This window comes from Equus przewalskii, chromosome 15, assembly GCF_037783145.1.
Source record: "Equus przewalskii isolate Varuska chromosome 15, EquPr2, whole genome shotgun sequence".
NCBI lineage: Eukaryota > Metazoa > Chordata > Mammalia > Perissodactyla > Equidae > Equus > Equus przewalskii.
In genome coordinates this window covers 12,775,826-12,800,576 of record NC_091845.1, presented here as the reverse complement: position 1 = coordinate 12,800,576, position 24,751 = coordinate 12,775,826, and the positions used below count along the sequence as shown (strand labels likewise).

Genomic DNA, 24,751 nt, shown 5'->3' with positions numbered 1-24,751 from the left:
TGCCTTTCACCTGAATCACCGAGCAAGCCTCTTAAAGGCCTCCCTGCCTTGGCATGTCTCTCTTCCACACTGCTGCCGTTGATGTCGCCTAAATGGAAGCCTGACTACCTCATTCCCTGTCTTAACAGCCTTCCGCGGAGGATGGAATCCATTGCCACCCTAATGAAATCTGCTGGCACCCGTGTGTCCCGGCCCTGCCTCGGTTCCTACACTCACACCCCCACCCTCATTGTCCTGCAGCTGCACCTGCTCATTTGGCATTCCCTGTCCATGTACTGAGATGCCTCTGTTCCATGTGGGCTGTGCCCTCGTCCCCTTTGCCTGGCATACTCCCCAAGCCCTGTTCGAAATGTCTCCTGCTCTGGAAACTTCCTCTTGATCCCCTGAGGCAGAGGTAGTTGTCTCCATCTCTGGGTGGTTTATTTACCATTATAATAATCACCAGGCTTTATATGGAGGTTCATTGTAAGACCCAAGGGGCCTGAGACCAAGTCTGTCTTTCCCGACTGCACCCCGACTTCCCTAGAGAAGTCTCTATGTGTGTTAGATGAAGGGCACTCAGTCTGTACGTAATGAATCAGTGTAGAGAATCCTACCCTGTAGGGTTATTCTGGGAATTAAATGAGATAGTGTATGGAGAGCACTCAGCTCAGCATGGTGCTTAACGTAGTAAATTAGCTCATGGTTCCTTTTGGGTTGTATGTCTTTCTCTCCCCCACCTCCACCCACCCAAGAGTGTGATTTCTTCTGCAGTTCAGCCTTTATCTTACTCCCCAGCACGTGGACCATGGTAGGTGCTCAGTAAGTGTTCACTGAATGAATTGAAGTCCTGACCGAGGTGCCCACTGTGTTACTTTAGCCTTCTTATCCTTTTCTGAATGTGAACATGAGGAGGTGAGATGTGAAAATGTGTTGTTAAAGGTTATTACAATTTTAAAGGAGTATCTTCTTTAGGAGTGGGAGGGAGTTAAGTTGGTCTGAGCCCAAGGGAAGTACATAATGTCGTTTTGGAAAAATATCCTTGTGATGCCAGAGATACTTGATGGGTCTTTTTCCTCTTCTTGTCTTCTTAATGGTAACTATAGCAAGTAGTAATAATAATGAGTACCACAATCTGAGTGCTCACGTGCCAGGAGCTAGGCTAGATGCCTTCTCCACATGATGTCATTTACTATTCATGGGATCCTGTGTGAGTAGGTACTGCCGTGATCCCTTTCTGCTGAGGTGGAAGTAGAGGATCTGCGAGGTCAAGTTACTTGCTCAGGGTCACAGAACCAGGTGGTAGTGGTGTCCGGGTTTGTTTCCTGTCGGATCTTGAGTTCTTAGCCTCTCTGCAGTGCTATCTCCTTGTACAAGAAGCCTCCACCAATTTCCCTGGCACACATGTGGCCCACAGCCCACACCCTGGGGACCGCGGGCACGGGCTATGCACCCTCTTCAAGGACCTTGCTTCTCTTTGTCAGACGAATTAGAATTTGTGGCTTCCCTCTTTGTTCATTTTGTTGGTGGGCTCTTTGCGGAGGGTGCTCTGCCTTCCAGATACGTCGGAAGACAGCTTGTGTGGCCAGTGTCTTTGCTTTGGTTATAACATCACCCTGTGAATGATGGAGGAGAAAACCGTGAAAGGCTGGGCATCTCGCCTGCTAAATAAAGTTACATGTACTACCCATGCTGCTTCACCTCTAGCAAGTTCTAGGTTCTCAGGTCTATGGAAGTTAATGGCAAGGAAACTCTCTTGCATAACTTCCTCTCTGTGGAGGTGGAGGGCAGCTCATTTAATTAAGGCTCTTATGAAAAGTTAGATTATATTACTAACAGTTTTGCTTTTTACTTGCATCTATAGGAGAACATGTACTTTGGTATAATGTGAGGCTTATTAGGTCTCAGCTTTTGCCCATTTCGCACGAAGAAGCTCAGTGCACCAGATTCTCCCCATATTCGTCTTTGGCTGGTTGAAGAATATTCATGTTTTGGGAAAGGAAAAGGAAGGGACTTCTTGCCTTTATAAAGTGCCCATCCTAGGGCAGGCACTGTGCCTAGTGCTGTTATGCACTTTCTCTGAGCTAGGTGGGATATCCCCAGTTATAGATGAGGACACTGTGTCTGAAAGATCCAAGGGTCTTTCCCCAAAGGCACCCAATTAGCAGAGCTGAGATTTAAACCCAAGTCTGTCTCCCTCGACTTCCTACCATGCTGGACAGCCTTTAGTTGCATGGGTCCCATGTCAGGGAGCTATTCAGTACTTGCTTATAGCCACTTTGGTGCTGTGCATACTGGAGAGCAGCATCTATCTTGTTATTGTTGGGGGTGGGAGTGGGCAGCACTGGTTATTTGATATGAGAAGCGAGTAGTCACTGCTTGGGTATCCAATGAATTTGAAAAGCAGACTTGTGAACCCACAGAATGCAAGCATATTCAGTTTTATAGTAATATATGAGCTTTGCTTTAGTTTCCACTGTTGTCCTTTTTATAAGTAGCTTTCTCTGGTCAGAGGTGACCTTGTTCCTGACATCAGAAAGGCTCTTTCTTCGCTATGTTTCTTTGGGTTTTCTGGAATTCGGGTTGGGGGGAGGAGAGTGAAAGCCACGGTGCATTGCAGATGACTGCTGCAAACCCCTCTACTACTTCCAATTAGAGGATGCATGTGTGAGTTGTATGCCTGTCTTATATTTACAAGAGGAAGTATCCCGTTTAATTTTATTTTCACACCACAAGCCCGAGTGTTAAGAGAACATGGTGTTTTAACACTCCCTCGGTTATCAGCTGCAAAGCGGAGGTTGTATATTGTCACATACAGTTTTCTGAGTATATTTCTACATTTGTTACCTGGCAACATTGCTGCATCAAGACGTGGAGATGTGTTGGTTCCTACCAGATCCTTACTGTTCATATCATAGAAGGTAGAGCCTGTTTTCCTTGCAGGAATTTTGAGGAGGAGAAGGCACTGGCTGATGGGGCTTAGTTCAGAGATGGGCTGATGGGCTTCAGTGACTGACCCAGGACCAGGGGTTGGGCAGGGAATGTGGACTCTTGTCTTGCCTGAATTTATGCATTATTGTGTTTTTCACCACCAACCAGTTCTGATGAGAAAATAAATCTCATAGTAGGGATGACAGCCACAGTATCTCTTTCTGTGGTTAGCCTTTGAGCTGCTTTTGCCCTATAGGGTCATGTGTTTAGCTAATATCATGCATTAAAAACACCGTGCACAGAATTGGAATACATAGTGGGGCCTGAGTATAGTCTCAGGCCATCACAGCAAACGCCTGCCCCCCACCCCCCATGCCTTGTGTGATTCACCCCGTCCCTTGAAGACATTTGCATTAGAAACCCTTGCATCATAGGTTTGACAGTCCTCTCCATTGTACCCACACGTTCGGAGACTCAGAGAATGCTTCCTGAGACCAAGGGCACTGAATTCTCCAGCAGCCGTAACATTTCTTGACGAATGCTTGAGAGGGAAAAGTTCCCATGGTAACAATTTTTAGAAGAGTTTTGTAGCATTAACAGGCTAGACAAGATATCAGTCTTGGGGCTCGGCAGTGTATTCTACGAGCACACACCTTTTAAACTCCCTCCTTTGGCGAAGACCCCAAAGCAAGAGTGTGTTCGGAAGCCGCAGCAGGCACTGCGGGGTCTAGCCAGCGTGGGCTGGATTTCAGGGCGCTCCGTTTGTGTTTCCCTCTGCAGTTCTCTTGTCGGGGTGTCCAAGGAGGAGGGCTGTGCAGTCCACTCGACTCTTCCTGTCTTGCCTGTTAAGAAAGAGAAAGACAACTGATTATGCTTGGAGGTATTTAGAAACTAGCATATAGCTTTAAATGTATATATTTTTAAGTGTTCTGACCTTCTTTAGAATACCCAAGAAGCCATTTGATTAATGATTCTTTGCTCTTGGGTATCAATATCACTCCTGGCCTCATCAGCAAATGTTCTAAAAGGAAGCCACAAAATTTCTCAAAATTTTACTTTATAGCAAGTGGATATTATTTTTATACATGACAAAGACTTGACCCTGAGGGTTCCCAACTTGGACAATCATCCTGAGTAGCCTTAACTAGGAAATCTATATCCTGCTGTTTAAACTTTAAGATGATCTCTAACTGGATTGAAGTCCTCAACCAACAGGCCAAGGAAAATGCTTCAGAAAAAACAAGGTCATGCAGCATTTTTTTGGTAAGCACAGGAATCAACAAAGAGATGTTATATAACTTCTATTTATATCCTCCTTGCTCACTATCTGCAGGCAGACAAGAGTCGCTGAGAAGGGATTTAATGAGCTCTCTGGGTTTGCTCACCTTCCTGAGCTGGTAGGAACCAGCTTGTTCTCAAGTGCGTCAGCAAAGAATCTGGCTGTGGGTGGGCGGCTGGGGTAGGTGGACAGACTTGTTGCCATGGTGTTCTTTAATTCCCCTGTCTCTCAGAGATCTCACCCTCCCCTTCCCTGACTCCTTCCTTTCCCTCCTTCTCCTCTTTCTTTCTTTCTTCTTAATCTATAGGCTTTCTTGTCTCTCACACCTCCTCGTGATTCTTGGAGCTCTCTCCGGAAACAATATTTTTCCTTTCCCCTCTAAGAGCTTCCCATTGTGTAGCTTCAGGACATCAGAAGAGTATTTGCTAAGGTGTATTTTTCCCCACCCTCACCTATCTCTTTTCCCGTGATTTTTTAATACCAGCCCCTCCATTATGGGGACCTATCCCAGAAGTCTTTGATCTTGCCTGATAGAAGCTTACTCTTCCGTATTGGATTGACCCCAAACCAGGTAGATTCCATTGCCGGTTGGACAAACAGGCTCTGTGCCCCAGAGGAAAAGGGCTGTTTGTATTTCCATACATCCTCCTTTGTGTTCTCACCTTATGTGGGGTGATGTCTCCTATCTCATCTAGTACCTTATAAAATAGAACCACATAAAAACAAGAGAATGTATTTGTCCCACAGTGATAATTCCTGGAGCTTGGGCATCTTCTGTTACCTCAAGGCTGCAGGTTGAAATCATTACTTAGCCTGCATTAAAAGCAACAGCAACAACAAAAAGCGGCTGCTCCATTCAATTCTCAGCAGGGAAGCAGGACTGCCATTCTGAGAACCCCTCTGTGGCAGCCCTGGCCATTCTGATGGTGGCCACACAGCCTTCTGAGATGGCTTCCCGTTGTCGGCCACATTCCCACCAGAACAGAGACATTTAAAAGATGTGAATAGGGAGGTTATGATGAAGTGTTCTTAGAAAAGAATAAGTAGTTCCCATGAGGACAGGCTTTAAAAAAAAAACCCAAAACCCACCCCTGCCTTGCCCAAGAGTTGTGCAATTCTTAATAGCAGTAGCCTGTTTGAATAATCAAAGGCAAGCTGACTTCCCCTTATTAACTTCTGTTAGAGACATCTGCATAAAATGTCCCCGGATTCCAGACCAAGAAGGTAATTTTTTTCTCTCTCTCTGAGTAACTGGAGGGACTTTCCCTTTGGAATTCTTCCAGCAGAGTTAACTTCAGGGTTGAGAATGCTTCTCGTTAGAAACTGCCAGCAGCCTGAGTCCTGACATGGGGGCATTAATGACACCTCGTGCACAAGCTCGGAGTCCAAGCCTCTGAGAACCTGCTTGATATTCACAGCTGGCTGTGGCACTTCTGCCATGACCTTCCTTTTCAGAGAGAAACGTGTGCCCCCTTATGTTTCCTGAGGTTCCCTCAGTTCCTTTTCGAGAGTGTCAGAGGCTCTCTTGATGTTTCTGCCCGTTTCCTACGCCTAGATTTTAAACTTGTCATCAAGATATCCCAGACGCTGAAGTGGCTGGTCCTGTGGACCATCCAGTGTCTTCAAGCCACTTGTTTCCCTTTGAAATCAGGACTTAAAAAAAAAAAATTATATTGCTCTTGGAGGAGTATGTGTGTCAGTTGCCCTCACCATACGGTGTTTGAGAAATGGGTTTTTATTAGCCTCTCTGCAACACAGGCCCACAAACTGTTCAGCCTAGAGCTTGTAGTTATCAAGTCAGGGGTGAGACATTCTGAGATGGAAGGCCCACAAATGATTGTCCTTCCTGCTCCATAGTTAATAATGTAGATGTCAGCGGGGCCAGGGTAGTTAACAGTTAACTAGATGGATGGCAGATCCCCAGCCAGACTGAGCCCATCACAGAGTCATGTGCACAAACCTGATAAGCCTCTGAGAGGCGAGAACGCCACATCAGCCACCTTCAGCTGGTCTTTGGCATGCTGCGTTTTCCCCATTTGGCAGGACTTTGAGCTTTCACAGACAGGGATCTTCGGGTTATTGAGTTAAACTTCAGCTGTCATAGATGCAAGGCTTGACTGGGTTTAAGTTTTTTGGAATGACACCTCCTTGAGGACTATTGTGCATTCATTAAGATAGCAAATATTTACTGAGCACCAACTGGGTGCCAGACACCATATGAGTTGGCTGTGAGACAGTCAAGGATGAGATCAATATGGGCCTGCCCTCTAGGAGCTTACAGTCTAGCAGGGGAGATGGATCATAAACCAGTTAACAATTAAATAAATAGCAAATTGGGAGAAGTGTGACAGGGGAAGCAACCAGGGTGCAGAATGTCATGGCAAACCGACTAGAGTGGTCAGGGAAGGCTTCTCTAAGGAGGTGCCAGTTAAGCCCAGACCTAACAGATGAGAACTAGCCATGTGAAGAGCAGAGGGAAAGAGCGTTCAGACAGGTTGGCATGGGCTTGGCATGTTGCAGGAGCTGAAGGAGGCCAAAGTAGTCAGAGCATAGCAACTGGGAGGGGTGGGGGAGCAGGGCGTGAAATGACTGCTTGACTCAGGTAATACGCTTGTCGTCAGGTGGGAGGCTGGATTGGGTGATCTCCACAGCCCCTGCCAACCCCTAGTCAGTGCTTCTAAAGGGCACCAAGTTGTCTTGGGCTGTAACCTGCTTAGATACACATTACTGATGCCAAAGCCATAATATATTAAGCAGCACTTACACAGATGAGTGTTGTGTAATTTCATCCCGCCATCTCCATCCATTTGGCCATCTGTATATTTTACTGTAAGATGCCAAGGATGTTCTCTGCAGCCATATGGAAGCTACTTGACAGGCCAGTACCCAGTGAAATGGGTGTGCAGGGTTGGGAGAAATGAAAGTTCTGGAGCACGTCCTTTGGGATCCAGACTGGGGCTGTGACCTGAGAGTGAGTTGGATTCAGCAGAGGACTGAGGTGACTGTGGGTCCTCCATGAGGAAGGCACTCACTTTGGTTGATGTTTTGCTATTTGCCAGCCAGTGTCCTTGCCCCTGGCAGGCCAGGGTATATTTATTTTTCTTTGGATTTTTATGGTCGAGTGGGTTTGTCACGGTTAGGTTTGTTGAGAGCAGGGAAGGGAAAATGGCTGGTATAAAATACCTACCGGGTGCCCAGCCCTGTGCTGGGCTTTCACTGTGTTACCTCCTTTGCTCCATCCAGCAGGCCTCTCAGGTGGCACTCTCTCTCTTCCTTCCCTCCTTACAGGTGAGGAAACTGGGGCTGCAAGTTAATAAATGATCTATCCAACCTCCCTGCCCCAGCTCCTTAGTCACTCCTATTCATTGATCTCTACCTCGCTAAGTATGCAGAATATTGAGCCCTTTCTCTGAGGCCCTGCCACTCGGTACAAGTACAGAAGATGGGCATGCAAACGATTTTTCTTGACATCCATGTAAAACTCAAATTGGATACCCTGGGGAACCTTGGAGCTTCTAGGGCAGGAAAAGTCAGTCAGTATTGATTAATTGTCCCTCAGGCACACAGAATGGAAATAAAACCAAAGATCAAAGTTCTTCCCCTCCAACTCCTGTGTCAGTCGTTTCCTGAGAACACAGATGCCTGATAACTTCCCTGAGTGAAGTGGGAAGGGACAGTAGCCCCGTCACCACCAGGCTCTCAGCACGGGACCCACCTCACATGCTGCGGGCTCAGGTCCCCCCTGCCCTCCGATGCTAATGCATTTCTTGGTGATGGAGTTTTCTCTGCACCTCTTGTGTCCTTATTTTGGGTCTCATGGTACAGGTTGGAGGCTTATTGAGAAGGCCTTCGTGTCACAGATCCCATGGTCAGTCTGTAGGCGAGCCGACATGGGACCTGAGAGTTTCACCCCCAGACTGCCAGAAGATACTTTTCGTTGAATCATAGTGTCAGCCCTGGAGGGCACCCTCGGAGGCTAGTGTGTGTCTCCTGCAGGCCTGGACATGCGCTTTAGGTTGTTTTTCATCATCATCTTCTCGAGTTGAGTGGATATCCACGGCCTGAGATTCTAAAACCTTCCTGAGCACTTTAACAAAAGTCCTTCCTGGGGTCTAACCAAAGTCTCCTTTGCTATACAGTGGCTTTCTTTTTTAAAAGCCTCGTGTTGGCTTGAAGAGCAACCAAAACGCCTTCTTGCACTTGAGGAAGATTCCCAAGGAGGTCCCTACCTCAGTCCTCTGCTCTTCAAGCACGTTTTGGGGTTGCATCTATTTCACATTCTACTGGTCAGCTTTGTTTTTCTCTAGAGGTTTTCTGTTTTTCTCTTCCCATCTTTAGCTGGAAGAGACAGACAGGCTGTGCCAGTGCACTCCTGCAAAAGATGCTGGCCTTTGGCATCCATAAGGAAGTTTGAGAATTAAACCCAGAGAAAATTTGGAGTCTCTTTAACATCTTTTCCCTGGCTCACAGGCCCAGCATCTTCTAGAATGATGCCTGAGCTACCTCCCTGAAATCTGTTTGATTTTGTAAATATTGCTAGAGATATTATTGCTGACAGTTTACCTACACATTACAGGGACTTTGTAAGATAACAGCTGTAAAAATTTTTTTTAGGAAGTAGTTTGTTGTTCATGTTGATGAAGATGTGAGAAACTGTTAGCGTTCTGATCCACACCGGGGAACCAGACTGCTTACCGGATAGGGCAGAGCTTCCCCACAAGTGCCAATTCCTGTGGGCACTGGGAGAAGGAAAAGGAGAGGTGTTAAGCTTTCTGTCTCAGGAGAAAAGTGGTTCTCATGGAACAAGTTGGACTTCACTGTTTGCTAAAAAAAAGAATTCAACTTGAAAATCACCCTGAAGACCTACTGCTTTGCCCTTAACCTTGGAGCCCAGGACCAGGCTAATTCGAGTGAGGTCTCCTTGTCTTCCACCCCTCCTCTCAGGCATTAGGAGTCAGCGATGAGCCAGAAGGTGGCCTCCGTCCAACCCTGGCACAGCAGGGTAGTTGAAACACAGTGTTTGTCTTTATCAAGAGATGGCCCCACAGAAGCTGAGACCTTCTTTCAGAAAAAATGAAGTTGAAATGTGGATGCTTTTCTATCCCAGACTTGGTTCACTTCATCATTTCCTTCTTTTCTGCTTTGAAGTGTGTATTATTTCTGACCTCATCATAGCTGGCAACATCCTCAGAGAGGTGGGTGAGCTGCAAGCTCCAGGTGTTTACTGGTTGAAATCCACCAAACCTTGCAAAGAATTTTTTTTTGTAGAGTGAGTGGTAATTTATACCAGGGGAGTGCTTGTGATTCTTAATGTCAATGTTATTAATTATTAGTTTTTTTCATACATTTTACTTATCCTGGAGTCAAGAATGGTTGAAAGTATTGGAAAAACAGTTCGTGTTGAAAGATTTGAGACTGTCCAGGAAGAGGGTTTCACACCAGGCTTGTATTCTTCCTTTGAGTATGTTAAACTTTGAGAACTGGATACAAGATTGTTTATTTCTGTATCTAAAGGAATCTGAATGACTCCTATAACTAGTGAAATTCCATCTAAATTTTTTAAAAGTTTCCGTCACTGTGATGGTTACTGGGAATTGCTATTCAGTAAGTTTATGCTGTCAATTTAGAGGCCATCTTGACCTCCGAATACCAGCTAGAATTGTTTATTGTTGGATTTATTTTGGACACTAGACTTGGGTCATCAGGTAACACCCAGCACATTAGTTGATCCAGCTATCTTACATTCTTATGCCTTTCCTTTGAAAGGGGTATTGATAGATCACAACAGCACCTTGGATTTGAATAGTTTCCTATAGTGATCAAAGGTTTTTTTTGTACATAGTGTTTCATAACTGCAACCTTGATGAGCTCCCAACTTCCATGTGATGCACACAAGGCAAGTGGTAAGAGTCTCATTTTTCAGATAGGGAACCCAGGGCACAAATGCAGTTAAGCAGGTTGCCCAAGACCATGTGGCTGGTTAGTGAGGCACTAAGGCTAAAATTTAGGTTTCCAGACTTCCAGGCTCCTATGCCCAGCCCGTGTGTTGTACCACCTCGTTCCTGGTTCATGATCTTTGGATTTTAATTGTTCTCATTGGTTTCTAAGAAAAGGACTGAAGACCTGTAGCAGTTATTGTGTGATAATGGTTTTGTTAATAATATGGATGCCCAGCCCTGGCAAATCTTCAACTAGCAGAAGGGGCTCGTTTGGGAGCCCATATAAATAAGTGCGTCAGGTGTCATAGGGAAGTTGCAGCATTCACTCGGGTACCTACAACAGCTGTTCTTTACTGTGAGAATAGTCTGTGTTTGTGCAGCTAAGAGACTTGGGATGGTGGGTGGGGGAGTGGATTATAAAAAGCCAAAAGGTGTTTAGAGTTTGACAAACTCTTGCTCAGGTGAAAGAGGTTTAACAAAACAGGGTGGTTGAGAGCATGGGCTGAGGCATCAGACAAGTGGGGCTTGAGTCCTAGGGCACCACCACCACTTCCTCACAGTATGACTTGGCAAGTTATTTAACCTCTTTGAGCCTCAGTTTCCTCATCTGTAATGTGGGGATAATGGTAACACCCACCTAATGGGGTAGTTACAAGGGTTAGATGTTACAGTGTGTATGAAGCACTTAGGCAGTGCCTGGCAAATAGGAAACATTCAGTTACCACTCACTAAACCATAATTTCCAGAGAAGGGGTCCCCAGGAAGTGGTGAACTCTCAGTTAATCACAGGCATAGGAAGAGAACCCCACAAGGTAAACCCCACACCTTGGTAACCATTGACATCACTCCGTTACCTACAGAACATCTGTTTGAGCTGGGCAGGAATGGGTTGGTCTGGGTGGAGATGTCCCCTCAAGTCCTGGAGACTCCAGGGTCTAGGCTGAGGTCCTCATCTGTAAGAGGCAGAGTGAAAAGAGAAAAATCAGATGCCAGGGAAGTATTTCCATCAGCTCCTAGAAGCTCAAGCCTTCAGCACTGTTCAGCAATCACATTTTTCAAATTCTTGGACTTAGCCTGAGAACTTAATTCATTTTGCAGAGATAAGTGAGCATCCACAGTGAATGTCATAGGCTGTATGGGTCAGGGTCATGTTGTATGAGGCAGTCAAATGGAAAAGCTCATTCTCTGGATTCTCTCAAGGCCCAGTACGAGGGCTTCTAGAAGGTGGACCACCCGCAGAGTAGAAATGCTTTCCTTTGGAGAAGGGATCAAAGTCTCAAAGCTGTCCCATTATCTCTGGGGACTGTTCCCCCAAAACTATCCCCGCTCCCACCAAGCTCCATCCTGGATCACCTCCCCCCTGCTTCCTGCCGCTGCCCGTTCCTTTAGCTGAGATGCCCGTGAAGGACTCCTCCCATCAGAATGGCCTCGTGTTCCTGCAGGTACAGGCTAGCTGGCTCTGTGTTCTGGAGTACAAAGCCTGTCTTTGCCCCCCAAGTCTCTGAACTCTGAGGAAGATGGCTTTTTGACAGGTGCTCATTCACTTCCCTTCCCTGGTAGGGGTTCCAGTGAATAGGGAAGACCTGTGTCTCTCGTTCCTCTCCCCAGAGTCCTTGCTTGCACAGTATGATTGGGGCTGGGACCCTTTGTACCTCAAGAAAGGAGTGTCCACCTCACCCCTCCTGCGCACAGCCTGCCTGTTGTCTATAGAGGAGCTGCCGCTGTCTGCTACTCTCTAACTTCAGGGTGCCTCTTATTTCAGAAGCTGGACAGGCTTGTCATCAACCATGCTCCGTTTCTTTGCAAGGACTTGGGTGGGCATAGTGGGTGGCTGCCAGACTAATTAAGCAATATCTTATTATTTTTCAAGACTGATCTGAAAGGGTGGTTTCATTATTATTTTAATTAAGGCCTCTGCTCATTAGTCCCTGTACAGCTCAAGCAGCCCAAGGAGGGCAAACTGTGTCCACTTGACAGTTATCCCAGGGCCAGAATGTAAACTCAGGTTTGTGTGTCAGCCAGCCACAACCCAGCGTGGTCAGAAGGGACTGGCTTGGGCAGTTAGGAGACAAGGGTTCTGTGTGGCCTTAGCAAGTCCCTTGCCCCTTCTGGGTCTCAGTTTCCTCCTCTGTAAAACATGAGGGGCTGGACTAAATTTGTAGTTTCCAAACAATGTTGTGTGGAGCCCTGGAGTTCCAAGGAGAAGTTCCTGTGGCAAGAGGGCGGGTCCTCCCCACTCCCTTCCAGCCTTAGCAGTTCTGACTGTGTCTCTCCTATCCGTGGGGTCTTTATCTAAGATGATGTTTGGGGAGGGAGGAGGAGCAAGGCTTCCCTGCTGAGAAAAACATTTGGAAACTGCTGGAATAGAGTACTTCCAGCTTTAACATTCTGTGATCTGTAGTCTCTCTCTTTTTTTTTTTCCTTTGCTTTGTTCTTAAGCTTGGCTTACAACGGCCATACCTAGTTCCTGTCCTGCCACTGCCCTCCAGAGCCGCCACAGAGACGGCCACTGCTAAGGGGTCACTTTCTCACATCCCCTGACCCACGACTTCCTTCCGTAAAGCTATGCCAAATGCAGACCTGTGGTCAGTGATGTCTGGTATTGGTGCTGTGTGTCTGCCACCAAACCAGCCTTCATTTCCTCTGAGTTCCCTGTCCGACCACTGGGGCTGGTCTTCTGTGTGTTTGTTAAAAAGGTAGGACGCTAGGAAGGACCCTGGGCAGGGAAGCGAGGAGCTAGTTGTGGCTCTGCCACAAGTCACCCGCCCTCGCCTAACCCCAGCTCTCTCCTCTATAATGTGATGGACTTATGAATGATGATATCTGTCTTGGCAATCTCCTAAGATGCTGATGAGACAGCTTATATGAAAAGGGCTTCGGAATCAAATGTGATTTGGAGATAGACGCAGATGCAAATCCATCTGCTGAGGAGGTGGCCTCTGCAGGTGGCCTCTTGTCTAGACAACTTTACATAGTTCTCTAGCTTTCTGGGGACAAAGTAGGGTTATTTTTCCTCTTTCTTTTTTCATTGTGATATAATTTACGTACAATAACATGCATAGATTTTAAGCGTATAGTTTGATCAGATTTAACAAATGTTTATTTCTGTTGTATCTGTTTTCTATGGCTTCTGTAACAAATTACTAGCAACTTAGTGGCTTAAAACAACCAGCTTTTTTATCTTACAAGTGTGACATGAGTGTTAGCTAGACCAAAATCACAGTGTCTGCAGGGCTGCATTCCTCTCTGGACACTCTAGGGAAGAGTCCATTTTCTTGCCTTTTCCAGTTTCTAGAGGCTGCCCACATTCCTTGGCTCATGGCCCCTTCCTCTGTCTTTAAAGCCAGCAGTGGTGCGTGGAGTCTTTCTCAATGCATCTCTCCACCCTCGCCTGCCTCCTTCTTCCATTTTTAAGGACCCCTGTGATTACATTGGCCCCTCTGAATAGTCCAAGATAATCTCCCTATTTTGAGGTCAGCTGATTAGGAACCCCATTTCCATCTGCAACTTTATTCCCCTTTGCCATGTAAGGTGACATATGCACAGGTTCCAGGGGCTAGGACGTGGACATCTTTTTTGGGGGGACGGGGGTAGGCATTATTTTGTCTACCACACCTGTCTAACCAACACCTTAATCAAGACATTTCCTTCACTCCAGAAAGTTCTCGTTTCCCTTTTAGTCACTTCCCACTCATACCCCCAGAGGCTGCCACTGTTTTGACTTCTCTAACCATCAACTAATGCCTCCTGCTCTAGGACAGATTTATTTTGAAGGGTTCCCTCAAACCTGCCAGGTGGGGTGGAACGAAGAGTTTGGAAAAGTAAAACAATCTTGGTTTGGCTCTTGCTTTGTGAGAGGGGACCATAGGTTCAGAGAGGAAAGTAGGCAAGTAGCTTGTGGAAAAGCCCTGAGTCAAGAGCTCGAGGGCTGGGGGGTAGAGTAACCCCCTGCTCTGGTCTGAGGTCCCACCTGCATTTGGGGAAATGGTCATGAGGAGGGTGCCTCCTCTTTCCCTCGCAAGCCCTCCGAACACATTATTACAGAAAGAGGTTTAATGAACAGGGCTGTGAACTGTGTGTGGGGCCTGGTCTTGCCAATTCCAGACCATGCTGGGCACCTGAGAGGGGAAGTGACTATCTCCAGGAGCCCCTGTTCCTCAGCCCCTCGTTTCTCCCCATGGCACATCCTGCCTTTATAGGGGAGGTATCTTAGTTCTTCCACAGTGCCATCATTTTCCACTTCTCCTCTGGTATGAGATCCCACTGCTTCCCTTCTGGAGACCAAACTTCTTCCTTCTGGAACATCTTTGTTTAGATTCTCAGTCAGCAGGCCTGAAGCAGTAGAGCTTGCCTCTCCTCTCTGTTGTAGCACCTCCTTGCCTCACCCCTCACGTGGGCGTCCTGGTGAGATGACATTTGTCAGAGTTAATGTGGGCGTCTCAGGGGTGTGCTAAACACTTGATGCATGTTATCCTTTAGGGTCCCCTAATCTCTCAAAAAGGAGCAATACACAGTGGAATACTACCCAGCCATAAGAAATGATGAAATCCGGCCATTTGTGACAATGTGGATGGACCTAGAGGGTATCATGCTAAGTGAATAAGTCAGAGGGAAAAAGTCAAATACCATATGATCTCACTCATAAGTAGAAGATAAAAACAAGGACAAACAAACACATAGACAGAGATTGGATTGGTGGTTACCAGAGGGGATAGGGAGGAGGAGGATGAAAGGGGAGATTAGGCACATGTACGTGGTGATGGATTGTAATTAGTCTGGGTGGTGAGCATGATGTAATCTACACAGAATTTGAAATATATTATGATGTACACCTGAAATTTATATAATGTTATAAACCAATGTTACCGCAGTAAAAAAAAAATAAAAATGCATACAAATTTTTTTAAAAAGGAGTAATAATAACTACTTTAACAGAGTTTTGTGTGCAGTAACGCATATTCAGGTTGACCCCAAGTTTCTGGCACTTTGTAAGCAGTCAGGAAACGTTAGCCATTGTGAGTAATATTGTGATGATCTCATTGGATCTTCATAACCACTCATGATGTCCTGTTATTGTGCCCATTTTACAGATGAGAAAATTTGGGTTCCAGAGACGCTGTTACTTTCTAAGGTGACACTAGGTAGTAAGTGGCAGAGCTGAAATCCAAGTCTCTCTGACCCTGGAGACAGAGTTCTCACCACTTGACTGTCCAGCCCTAGCTGCCCGTAGGGACGCCTTCACTCTGGGATTTCACATTGTACTTATGTTATGGCGGCACAAAAACAAAGCCAACACACTCAGTGGGCACTGTGCTGAGTGCTTTGTGTGAGCCGCGGCAGCATTTCCACATGGGTTCAGAGAGGCTGCATAACTTGCCCAGCGTCACAGAGCCAGTGGGTGAGGGACCTGGGACTTGAACCTGGGTCATCTGACTGGAAAGGCTGCCCTGCCAACCCGTCCATTAAGAAACACTTTCCCTCCTTGTGGCACTGGTGGTGTTTCTCCTTTTGATCCTTACTAAGGTGTGATGGAGTGTGCCTCTCGTTTCAGCTTGATGGCCAGGTGCCTCGGAGCCAAGCCCAAGGTGCCCTGAATCATCTCTCACATCTTCCAACCACCAACCTTGTCTAGTTCTGGTTCCCTGTTCTTGCTTATGTCACTGTACCCTACTGTGCACTTTATTATTTTATTGACCCCATCTATTTATAAAGCTGTTTCAAATCCTTGGGACTGAGGACTGGTATAAATAATGCAAAATAAACACACTGACACCATTCCTTGCCCTTCTCTCATTTCATAAGAGGTTTCCTTCCCCTGACCCTATCAGTTGACATCCATTGGGTTTAGCAGCCGGACATTAAGGAGTATGATTTGTAGCAGGTGATCTGTGTGCACTGTGTTGCGCTGTGAGAGATGACAGACGGTGGGCTTTAGTTGTTTATTTACTTACTTAAAGAGCATTTGTCTTCTTGAATGACCAGATTGCCCCAGGATGCATTTTAAGCTGTCTCCATGCAATGAGAAGACTGCTGGGGTACCGACTAAAATTAATTGCTGCGAGCGGTGACCTCTGGTGCAGTTTCCCCTTGACCCCATGTGGATGCGACGTTGTATGACTTGACTTGGTGGAAATTTAGTCAACACCATTAGGTGGCTGTAGGTTGAGTTCCTAGTCCCCACACAACTCCTTTTGTTTGTTTGTGGATGCATTGGCTCTCAAAGAAGTAAATAATTAGAACTTGGTTTCTCATATTTGAGCAATTTTCCAGAACTAATCTGTGCTGGGGCTTTATTTCTTTCGTGGCCACTGAATGTGAAGACAGGATCTGATTGGGGGGGATCCATTTAAGAGGAGCCATAAAATGTTGGGTTGTGGTCACTTAGTCATCACATAATTATGGAGTGCCTTCCGTGTGCTGGGCCTCCTCTGGGTGCTCAGGAGACAGCTGTGCACAAGACAGGTAGGGCACCGGCCCTCATAGAGCTTACACTCTGCATGAGATGGGCAGTACGTAGGTGAACAATAACTACAGCAGTGTCATTTCAGAGGTCAGTTGCTCTGAAGAGAATAAAACAGGGCATGTGAGAATAAGCACTTGGCTTGGGTAGGATGATCAGGGATGGCCTCACTGAGGAGCTGATGTTTGTGGTGAGACCTAAGGATAAGAGGACCCTAGCCATGGGAAGAGCCAAGAAAAGCAAGAAAGAACGAGGCAGTGGCGCTGAGTGCCTGCCACAGTACAGTTTACCAGCAGTCTCTTGTGTTGGTTTCATAGAGATGAAAAGCTATTTTAATAAATAGTCATTAGGGTGATTATTGAATTACTGTGTCTTTTCCTCACAAGTTTAATGCCAGTTTAATGATGAACAGGGTTCAGGCCCCTTTTTGCATAACAAGTGAATAGTAGATAGTGAACGAATGGATGGATGGATGGACAGATAGATGAATAGATGGAATGATGGTTGGATGGATACATGTGTGCATGGATGCAATAGTAAGAAACCTAAAAGAAAATAAGAGGCAATAAAGGACAATGGAGGACACTAAAGACCTGAAGTTGGTTCAGAGAGTTGGCATGTTGGGAGATTTAGTGACACACAGAATGATAAGGCCAAGCATAGGCAGGTAGTGACTTGCCTACTGGCATTTAGGAGTGGTTGGAGGAGAAGCGATAGAACCAGGGAGCAAAGTAGGAAGGACGGATCCTGTGTTGTATGTTGGAAGCAAGCAGAGGTAAAGAGGAGCAGTGAGAGGGAGAGGAAAGTGCACAATCAAGAAGTTCTTTGCGGGCAAATGGGACAGACATTTGTCAGCGTAGCATGTGGGCTGGCAGCTGGAGGAAGGGTCAGAGTGACTCATGATGCATGTTAGCAGATGGAAACATGGTGGCTTTCTGGGGGACTGCTGAATCAGGCACTGGGTGTGTGGCGGGGTGAGAGATGGGAGGAGTTAAGGGGCTTCAAGAGGCTGGTAAGATTTTAGGTTTTTTTCTGGGATTGCAAGCCTAGGGTTACCTTCTGTAGGAAAGTGCCATCTCTCCAAATGGGGGAGGATGCGAAATTGGCAGAAAGATCCAACTGAGAGAAGCAAGTATATTGTTTGGAGCTTTGTTTTATTTTTCTGGAAATGACCGTATTGTATTTTTATGTAAATAATTCACAACAGCGTGGTGTTTGCAAAGGGGTGAAAAGCGAACACTCATAAATGAAGTTGAGACACCATATTGTGTTTTTATATCAACAATGTATACTATTGCTTGCAGTGGGTCCAAAAACAAATGTGTATCCAAGAGGCGAGCTACCTGTTAATATTGAGCTTCTTCATCTAACCATCCTTTACCTGTCCTTTGAGACCTGATTTGAAAATCACCTTTTCATGAAGATTTTGGGATCACTCCAGCCCAATGTCATCCTTGGCAGCTCTGAGCTTCTATAGTATAATTGTCTGTGTAGCTTCTGGAGCACTTTTCACTTACATGTTTTAGTCTTACTTATGGACATGTCATCCTAATCTAGTATGGAGCCCTATAAGGGCAGGTAGCACATCTTACTCATCTGTATATTCACAGGGTTGTGCAAAGTGGATGGGCTTACAGAGGTCCTTAAACACGACTGGCCCTGCAGTAATCACCAAAAATACATTCCATTATCATTATTAATCGAGTTGTTTTGTGTGTGGGGGGGGAGGGGGGGTTGTTCTTAGTTGGCTAAAATCTGCCCACTATCCTTTAGCATTCTTCCCAAGCCTGTAGGCTCCAGCAAAGACATGCCGCAGCAGTTTGCTTTAAAGACTCTGTGTAGAAAACCTTAGGCCATAGGATCCAGAGAACGGTAGTGTGTGGAACAGTGTTTAACCTTGGTCCAAAGTTAGACCATTTGTGAGGTTTTGTGTCTGACTCAGATCTCTGCGAGGTTTTGGTGTCTTGAGTGGGATTCAGTATCTGGTCTGTCAGAGTTTTGAAAATCTGTGGGTTTTCCTTGGCAGCACTCCTTTTTCTGCCGGTTGACAGAAGATAAGAAGTCGGAGAAATTTTTCAAGGTCTTCTATGACCGAATGAAGGTGGCCCAGCAAGAAATCAAGGCAACAGTGACGGTGAACACCAGTGACTTGGGAAATAAAAAGAAAGATGATGAGATAGACAGGGATGCCCCATCACGGAAAAAAGGTAAATGCTCCCCCACAGGCAGCTCTTCAATCGGTTGGACTGTGAATACCGCAGGAGTCCCTTATTTTCCTTTAGTCTTTTCATTACTTCTGGACTCCAAACTGTACTCTGACTGCGGCTTTCAGAAGGAGAAATCAATCTGGTTGTGATGTAATTCTTCCTAAGTAACCTGAGCTGAATTCCTGCTGCTTTGAAGGTTCTTCTTGTTTAATAAATTAACATACATTCTTCTTGGTCAAACTCAGGTTTTTATTGGCAGGAAATCCATGAATAATCTTTTAATGTAATTTTTAATTTAATGTTAGAAAAACTTGAGGAAGATAGACACTTTAAAACTGGATGTTCGTCTTGTCAGCTAATTCTCCCTTATTTTCTAAAATATTTGAAAGTTTCTAAAGCTTTTTATTTATTTATTATCTGACTTGAAGAGAAGCAATACTGGAGAGTGGTAGACCCACAAGTGCTGGGGTCAAATGGCCTTGAGCAAGTTAATTAACCACTTTAAGCCTCATTTTTCAAGTTTAGAGCTGGGTTTCTCAACCACGGCACATTTGACAGCTGGAGAATTTGTTGCTGTAGGGGCTGTCCTGCGCTTTGTAGGATATTTAGCAGTGTATCTGGCCTCTACTCCACAGATGCCAATAGCCCACCCCCACCCCCACCCAAAATGTCTCCCGATATTGCCTATTGTCCCCTGGGTGGGGATGGGGGCAAAATCACCCCTCGTTGATTACCACTGGTCTAGAATGGGGATGAAGAGAAGACAAAAAAGAATGGCTAACGTTTACTAACCACTCCTATAAACCAGGCATCGCCCAAAGTCCTTTACATGTGTTACTTTATTTAGAACTCAAGTCAATCCTGTAAAATAGAAAACGTTGTTATCCCCATTTCACAGATGAGGAAACTGAGGCATCAAGATGTTAATTAACTTGTTAAGGACATGCACCTAGTAGGCCGCAGAGCCAGGATTTGAACCCAGGCAATCTGGCTGTGGAGTCTAATGCTCCTCGCTCTAATGCCTGGTTACGCTGCAGGGTTAGCCTGAGAGTTAGATGAGATAATACATGTCAAGCACTTAATCATGGCGTGCTGGCACTTAGTAAAGGGCTCAGTGAATTGTCACTACCATGACAATAGTTACTTTTGTGATTAGCGTTATGTTGAACCTCTTAGGAACCTTCTTTAGGTGGAATTCACTGATGCTCTCCCCATTTACAGATGGGGAAGCTGAGGCCCAGAGCCATAGATTTGTGAGGTTGACAGAGCCTGTCCTAAGGCTTTTCCTCTAAAACACAAGCAAGCGTAAATGAAATGTCAGAGCCATAAGCAAGATGGCAGCGCTTGACTCAGTTTTCCTCCTATCTAAGGACTGAGACAAGATGGTGACTTCTTGAAGGGGTTTGCTGACCTCGAACATCTCTAGTGAACACGGAAACTTAGTTTCTGAACATCTTTGGTGTGCGACTAGCACTCCTGAGGATTCAGCAGCATTGATGGTCTTACGTTTGCGTTCTAGCCAAAGAGCCCACAACACAAATAACAGAAGAGGTCCGAGATCAGCTCCTGGAAGCCTCTGCTGCCACCAGGAAAGCCTTCACCACCTTCAGGAGGGAGGCTGACCCAGACGACCACTACCAGTCTGGGGAGGGTGCCCAGGCCACAGCAGACAAGACCAAGGATGACCTGGAGATGAGTGCGGTCATCACCATCATGCAGCCCATCCTCCGCTTCCTGCAGCTCCTGTGTGAAAACCACAACCGGGACCTGCAGGTGAGGGCAGGGGCAGCCCGGGTGACAGCTCCTCACAGCTGCCACAGCTTACTCTGACATTTCAGTTCCTCTCACTTCAGCCACTTTCCTGGAGTTGAGGACCCAGGTTGGTTCTCCAGGTCTGGGCAATGGACATGTTTCTCTGTCTTCCCCACTATTGCCACAGGAACAGGAGCCATATCTCCTGCTCGCTAGTGTAGGTGCCTACTCCATATTATAAAGTGTGTGTATGTGCCTGTGTGTGTGTATTGGTAGTCTGCCACTGTCTGACATATAGGGGCAAGGTAAAACTGGATGGATGGATGATTAAATATACTAGACGTACAAAATCTGGCACATAGAAAGTTCTAATTAAATATTTGTTGTTTGTATGAATGAAGTGGTCTTCCAGGCTTTTACCCAAATAAGTGCTCAAATGTATTTGTTGAACTGATTATTCCTTTGTTCACATTTTTGTTGTTGTTGGAATGATAACAATGGCCAAGGTTTGTTGGGCACTTAGGTATCCTGGACACTAAGTGTTGCTTATATTATTATACTCATTTTACAGATGAAGGAACTGAGGTTCGGGGCACACACTTAGGGAGTGCAGAACTGAGACTTGAACCTAGGCCCTCTGATGATAGAGCTCATGCTGTCCCCCACCACATTAAGACAGAGGGCATCTTCTCCCTTGCAGTTTCCCCACCAGCAAAGACTATTTAGGAAGGGCCTGGGATGGATTCCTGAGACACGCTTCTTTCTGCTGAGTGGACATGGTATGTGGGGCCCATCACTGCCCAGGAGAAGCACGGTAGAGCTCCGGGTCCTGGGCCATTGCCTGATTTTGCTGCTGACTCTTGAGGTAACACTCCTCTCTGCCGAAAAGGCATGAGGATGAACAAGAAAACCGTGTCTGAACAGCTCCTCTAAGTTAGAATGCTTCCTCCTAAAATAAACAAGTTGGCAGCAGTAGTTTTGTTTATTTGAATAATGATGATATGAAAAGGAAATAATTCTGGTCCGAATGTGGCAAGGAAAAGGCACAGCCTTTAAATACTGGCATTGCTGACTTTATCCACCAGATAATTTGATGGCCTTTCACAAGTCAGCTGTGGCCAGACCATTCGGTGCTGCCACCGTAAATTGCTCACACTTGAAACCTGTCACAGAATCTATGCCTGGATAAATTGAGTAAGAAATTATGTTTTTAAACAGTAAGACAGAACAATGGAATGGAACTGGGTGAAGTCTGCAGGGTTAGTACCTTCTACGCTGGTTTTTATTTTTAATCAAATTGGTTTGAAGAGCTTGAGCTTTGAAAAAGCATCTAAATCCAAGATCATCAACTGGCCAGGTCTGGCCCATATTTAAAATGACAGGATTTCCCATAAGCCCCACTGTTGGCCACACTGGGGCTTGGACTCTTTGTTCCGCTTTGCTGTGCACTCATTTCCTCCATTGACTTTCCAGCTTGAACCCTGTCAGTGTCTGAGTGTGGGATCCCAGCTATCAGTTTTCTTTTCTTGCCTGTTGCTCAAACTTTTTTACTTTGGACTTGGAGCACCTTGGCCCTAGATCCACTTCCCTGGGGCTGCCTAGCTCAGCTGGGTAGATCAAAGCACCTGTGACCCAAAGGTCTAGGTTAGGTTGCTGTCTCATTGGCTGATGTTCCCCGTCTGAAAGCCAACTGCGTCCGCTCCACCTTCTGTATCTACACCGTTATCCATGAGGGAGACAGGACAAGGGGGTGTGAATGACACAGGCTGTCCCAGAAGCAGGAAAGCAAAGCCTACAGCTCAATTCTGGGATCTTTGTGGATGGGAGGCCCCAGCCTGCTACTGGGGCTATTTCTAGGCTGAGCGTGATGCTCAGTGCCCTGTACTGTCCCCTATACCAGTGTCACTGGTCTCCACCAACCTTGGGCTCCAAAGGGAAAGTAGGTTGAGACTACACCTGTGCATGTGTATGTTCACTTCATCATCTTGGTGAATAACGGCTCTGTGCCCGACACTGGCAGTGACGGAGACCTCACCTCTGCCCTCACAGAGCTGAGCGTCTCAGGCAGGAGCCAATCTGGCAAACCGGAGATGGCAGTGCAGCAGTGGTGTCATCTTAAGGGTTTTGTGGTTTCAGAGTAGAACCACCAAACCAGTGTGCTGGGTCCAAGAAGGTTTCTCAGAGGAGCTGATATGTGCTGAGTTCTGAACTAACAAAACACAAGACTACCTTGAGTAGAATCCCTCCGTGAATGTCAGAGGAGCAGCCCCGATGTGCTTGTTCCTGAGCATGGCTCTGGTTTCATGGACCTGTTCTCCTTCCACCCCGTCTTTGACCTCTCTCCTTCAGCAGCACACTCACCTTGCACTGTGGAAGCAGAGGAAGGCTTTCATTGCACGAGTTTGCCATTGCTTGTTTGGAAGTCTGCACAGTTTTAGTTTTGTACCTCAGCTCTTTGCAAAACTCTCCTTCGAACTAATGCCCTAAGAATCCCATGGGTGGGAGTGCCTTTGAATGAGTCCTTCCAAAACTTGATCCTCCGGACACTGCTCTGTGGAAAACAGTGGTATTGGGGGAAGAGGGAGTGTATAGCATGTTTTTTTTGAAAGACTTAGCAACTTAACCTTTAAGGTACCATAAAGACTATCCAAGTCAGTCGTTTTAAACTTTTTTGGTTTTGGCTACAGAAGCCTTTGTTTGAACATCTTATGCAGAAATGTCTGAAGTAAAGTAGATGAGAGCAAAACTGCTCTGTTCAGAGTAGAAACTACAGAGTACTAGAACTTTCCTTTCCTCCTTCACCTACAAGAGCCCTGAGAGGTGGTGATATTCCAGGGTTCTGCAGGGCCCAGTTGGAAAACCAATGATATAGACCAGTGGTTTGCAAGGATGAAGATTAGAATCATCTTTAAGATTCCCACTGAGTCATTCACACTGAGGTGGTGATACAATTGCTCTGATATAATTATGTTTATAGGAATCCTGTCAGTTCTCAAAATGATGGTTTTCAGCGGGATTCAAAAACTCTGAATACCACCCTGTTGACAGTGTTCCAGAACAGATGGTGGATCTCTAGGTCAGGGTTTCCTTGTGGATCCGAGGGAGGAGAAGACATTCTCACAAGGAAGGAATTAATTGGGATCCTGATATAAAGAAGTGCAGATGAGCTCAAGAGAGAAGGAATCCGGCCTTTTGAAGTTGCCCAAGGTTTCTTGTCATATTTATAACCTTAACTTTCCTGTTGGTAAATGTTCAATAGAGATAAAGCCACTGCATTTGACTTTGCCAGACAGGCGTTTGCTGCCTTAAGCAAGCTTTGTTGACAATAGTGAGAAACTGGATGGGGAGGACTATTCTTCACCCACTTGGCATGTGCATTTTTGAGCCCTCCTCTGAGAGGCTGGCTTTGCTTCTCCCTTGGGTTAAGGAATGCAGGTCCTGATCTCTCTCCACTGAAGACTTCAGCACAGATTTGAAGTCTTTCATTTCCTTAATCCATTCATCTCAACTTGGTCTCTCACTCTCCAAAGAAGACCACAAGAACAGGATTTCTCTAGTAGCTTAGATGAGGCCGGGTGGTAAGTGCTAAGGGTGGACTCCATTCCCTGAGAATAGAAAGAGCTCCTGGGGGCCTCTGAGCAAGTGGCATGCCTCTGTTTTTGAAGAGGACAGGAGCAAATGGATCTGATTTAGAGAAGGAGATGTCTAGCCAGACACTCTGCAAAAACCATTAGAAACGGGAGAGGCTTTCAAGAAAGGGCAGCCGACTATCCTTCATGGTGGCCTTTGAAACATGTCTGCCTTGAGGACTTCCCAAGTCCCCTTTCTTCTATCCATTCAGTTTAATTCAGATTACTTCAGTGAGTGTTTTTGCAGCACCTGACGCGTGCCAGTCCCTGTGCTGACCGTCAGGTACCCAGTGCTGTCAGCGTGGTCCTGGGCAGAGACGACAGACATCTCTAAAAGCACATCGCTAAGTGTGAGGAGGGTCAAGAGAGGTGCCTGCTGTGCTCTGATCTCATTGGAGTCAGGATGGAGGGTCTGAGAGGGCTTCCTGGAAGAAGTGACTAGAGACGTCATCCTGAAGAAAGAGAAGTGTGTCAGGGTGGAGATGGGGAGAGTGACAGGCAGAGGGAATGGCATGGCTGAAACCCCAGAGGTGAGAGAATGAAGAGTGCTTGAAGAGCAGAAAGAAGTTCGTTAC

At 46.1% G+C, this 24,751-nt stretch overlaps 1 protein-coding gene across 13 annotated transcripts in view; it reads left to right on the top strand.

Annotated features, from left to right (window-relative positions):
- The window catches only part of ITPR1 (inositol 1,4,5-trisphosphate receptor type 1), a 319,039-nt gene that overhangs the window by 225,941 nt on the left and 68,347 nt on the right, over positions 1-24,751 (top strand). For all 13 annotated transcript variants that reach the window (XM_070576706.1, XM_070576704.1, XM_070576711.1 and 10 more), the window contains 2 exons: positions 18,615-18,795; positions 20,315-20,568. In XM_070576706.1, the coding sequence (XP_070432807.1) occupies positions 18,615-18,795; positions 20,315-20,568 (435 nt within the window). The remainder of the gene's footprint in view (positions 1-18,614; positions 18,796-20,314; positions 20,569-24,751) is intronic.